At 40.9% G+C, this 4007-nt stretch overlaps 1 protein-coding gene across 1 annotated transcript in view; it reads right to left on the bottom strand.

Annotated features, from left to right (window-relative positions):
- Nucleotides 1-2840: 2840 nt before the first annotated feature.
- The window catches only part of LOC107104933 (RNA-binding protein Raly-like), a gene marked incomplete at its 3' end in the record, with an annotated part of 22253 nt that continues 21086 nt past the window's right edge, over nucleotides 2841-4007 (bottom strand). The window contains exon 2 of the mRNA XM_015405049.1: nucleotides 2841-3161. Within this exon, the coding sequence (XP_015260535.1) occupies nucleotides 2841-3161 (321 nt within the window). The remainder of the gene's footprint in view (nucleotides 3162-4007) is intronic.

Genomic DNA, 4007 nt, shown 5'->3' with positions numbered 1-4007 from the left:
TGTGCGAGCATACTTGCGCTACTATTGAGCAATGCCAGACCGAACTTCCCGACCTCAAACGTTGTGGGCGGGACTAAGTTCGGAATGGCACCCAGGCTATCACACCCCGCCATGCTTCTGTGTTTTTGTCTCAGAGGAAGAAGACGAATCCTTTGTTGCTCACTGAGCGATTTGCCCAGGACTCGACCGAAAATCAAACCTTACGATTCCTGATCAGGAGGTGATAGTGAGAGGCTGATCGCCCCTCGTTACCCCCTGTACACTACAGGACGCACCATCAGGCTGAAAGTCGGCCCGATCGGAAAATTATCGCAAGACTGGAAAGTCGCCCCCAAAAGGGAAAAAAAAACTGTGGCATAACAGCTGATTGTTCCTAGATTTAAACTGTTTTTTTGGCCAGTGAGATAGGGGTACGATTGGAATCATATACCTCATGACAGGATGCTTTGCTGAGCCTCTTCTATAGGATGAAAAATTTGAGTTTAACACCTTTAACACTTAAAACAATTGGTTAAAAACTGAGTCATCAACAGGGACTCAAAGTTTTTCAAGTTAAGACAAGTTAAGTCAGGATTGTGAAAGTGACTTGTTGTTCATATCAGTAAAGTTCACATGGGTGTGCCCTACACAAAGTGAGAGGTTGGTCCTCCTCTTGTACTTAAGGCGGTCCTGGAAGCATGCTAACAATAGCCCGCCTTGCTATCACAACGCCAATCTATATTCTATCAAAAAGGCGATTCCAACTACAGGGATTGACCTGCAGGATGTTGGTGAGAGTGGATGCTTGTTTAAGTTTTACCTTTTTGTGTAAGAGACAAAAAAACAATAGTATAGGGACCATGGCTAACTGCTTATGTTGCTAATGCTACATACACGTCAACCTATGCAAAATAAATTCTTGTGTGTACACTTTAGAGAACAAACGGTACAAAAAGGGGTCTGTTTGAGCTTTATTTTCTTTCCTTCTTAAACTGCTCATTTATGCATTTCAGATGGATTTTATATGCAAAATACCAGATTATAACTCTTTTGAAAAATATTTTCTACTATAATGATTAATCTGTGGACTTATTATGATAAAAGCTTTGCTGCTGGAGAAGATATATAAGGACCTGGCAGATGTCCCCACGAGGACGGTGGTGGGGACCCAGTACTTTTTGCTACCAAATGCCCTACCAGGCGGGTTTGAAATTTATATATAGATGGCAAAAAACAGCAAAGAAATATCATTTATCCATCTGTCTGTTTAAATGAAAACCCAACAAGTAACATGAGAAGTAAGTTGAATCTGCCAAAAGTAATGAGAAATAAAAGTAAAAAAATTCTGACAGGGTTTGGTTGAGGTTTTGAGGACCCAAATGCAGAGGCTAGGAGGCGGAGGTGAGTTCTTGTAATTTTAATGGAATGTTCACAAGCAACTGAGGCAGGAATCCAAAAATCCAACATGAAAATGTCATGGAAAACGAGCACAAGGAGTCAGGGAAAGACGAGGAACCAGCACTGAGGAAAGAGATAAAAGAGAGTATTTATGGCTGACTGAACAAAGAAAGGACTAACGAGCTGATTGGGAACAGGTGTGAAGAGAGGCCAGGGAAAAGGAGACCAACACAAGAGGGAAACAAATAAACACCTAAGAACTCAAATACATCCAGAAAAACACAACAAAATAGGAATCAAACCAATAAAACCAGAAAACAAAGCCAACGCTGATTGGACGTTCGTTTGGTGAACGGCTCCAAATTTTCTTTAACGGAAAGTAGCCAGACTGATTTGCGAGTAAAACCTTGAAAGCTCGCGAGATCAGGATGGTCTCACGAGGCTACCATTTGACTGGATTTGTTTCATCAATTGTTCCTCTTTGGTCATTTCCCATTAGGTCCCCTTTGGTTCAAACGAAGACGGCTGGTGCGTTCTGACACAAAAGAATAATATTGGCACCATAAAAAATTGTGGGCAGCGTCGTCGTGTAGTCGAAGCTGCTTGCAGATGGTCTTGTATTCTTTAACATGTTGGTGTATAATTTCCTTTCCAATCTACTGTAACCTCTCTTTATTTTGCTTCCTCTGCTCCACATTAAGATGTGGTACACACCAAACAGCACAGTGACCACCTGCAGCCCTACAGTTTATATAGGCCCTCTGACTGATTACAAGGTTGCAGACACCTGTGATGCTAATTAGTGGACACACCTTAATTGAACATCTCCCTCTGTTCTCATTATTTTAAGTCCTTTCTAAGGGGACCATCCTTTCTGTCAAGGCCTGCTTGATTAGTTTATTATTATTTTTGTATCATTCTGTTAAAGTGTGTGTCGGGTTCATAACATTTTTGCAAAAGAAGAACTGAAATACACAATTATGGATACAATTCCTGCAGAAAGGAGAGACAGTTGAACCCCAGACTCAAACACACTGTCTCCCACTGGACCTCCTCTGCAGAGCGTTTATTAACAGAACATGACACATGGTTACAAACAGAGTATTGTTCTGACAGAACAATTGATCAGTTCATGAAGACAGAATGCTCCATCAGAATGACAAGGCAGGATGGTCTCCTGACTGGATCATGAGACAGGAGTGGAGCATCCCCTTGCACAAATGTTTTATACGCACACATTAATTTTATAATCATCATTAAATAAACCTAACAGCGTGGTTGAAAAGCAATGTCTGACTTTAATTTATTCATCTTCATACAGTTTTTTTTTTGTGTCAGATTCCAGTTTGTGAATGTTGTGTTTTTTTCCTTTCAATAAATCAGGGGTACCAACAGATTTGTCCACTTGTGTATATGTATATATGTATGTACATATATAGATAAATATAAACATATATAAAAACTAGTTGACTCACCCAGGGTTTGCCCTGCAAGCACCCTGCCGTTCTCCCCGATCACAGCCCCCCGTGCGTGCCTCTCGCTGGCATACTGGACGAAGGCGAACCCTTTGTGCACAGAGCAGCCCAGCACTCTGCCATATTTGGAAAAGATGCTTTCTACATCAGATTTCTTCACCACCGCCGTGTTTAAGTTTCCAATAAACACTCGGGAGTTGATGGACTTGGGATCTGTCTTGTTTGTCACATTACTAGTCTGGACCTTAAGCGACATGTTGGGGAGGTGGTGTCTTGGGTGACAGATGAACGTATCACAGGACAGAGAGGCTGAAAGAGAAAAGATACCCGCTTTTAGTCACAGCAGAATGACAGCGAGAGTAAACAACTGTCAAACAATGTTTAATAAAACATAATTACTGCTAAAAAAAATGGCTAACCAGTTGGTAAAGTCCCAATGGACATGAATATCTGGTAAATCGTGCAATATTTAAGGCTCTTTTTTATTAGGTTTTATTTCAAGTCTTCAGTTTGTCTTCAAGAGGTAATTTAGAACATTTTAAAACAGAAAAAATGCAAAAGAGAACATTTTTGCAGGGCAAGTTTCCAGCCTCCAGCAACAGGATGGGGGATGTTAGCTGAATGATAACCAGCAATGAAGCAGTTTTATTATTAAAATAATGGAACAAATCTCCAATGCAGAAATCTGAATTTATTTACATGTTTTTAATATTCCTGAATTATCTTTGCTGGAATATTTATTTTCTATTCCTGTGTTTGAGAAATAAGTTAATGCAAATCATTTTTCTAGTGACCATTTATCAACTTTGATTTTTGCCTAGTTTTTAATGGACTCATGCCCATTTTTATACTAGTGGATTAAAGACCCAGACCCAGAGGTCTCCCTCTAAAGAGGCCTGCCTATGTAGCCCTCTAAAGGGAGCCACCCAGAAGGCATCCTGACGCCTAATGCATTAATGCACCAAACCCCCCACCCCATCACAGAGGAACGAGGGACCTACCCGCTCCAGCCGGTGAACAATACCTCCTTAACAACCAACTCTTAACAATCATAGACAGGTTTCAGGTATTACAGGAGACAATCCCCCCTTAACGACAATCCCCCCTTTAACGACCTACCCTCAGAATCATAGACAGGTTTCAGGTATTACAGGA

The sequence above is a fragment of the Cyprinodon variegatus genome, unplaced genomic scaffold (assembly GCF_000732505.1).
Source record: "Cyprinodon variegatus isolate N-32 unplaced genomic scaffold, C_variegatus-1.0 Scaffold1961, whole genome shotgun sequence".
Lineage (NCBI taxonomy): Eukaryota > Metazoa > Chordata > Actinopteri > Cyprinodontiformes > Cyprinodontidae > Cyprinodon > Cyprinodon variegatus.
Note: the sequence above shows the minus strand (reverse complement) of the source record. Positions and strands in the feature narration are given on the sequence as shown.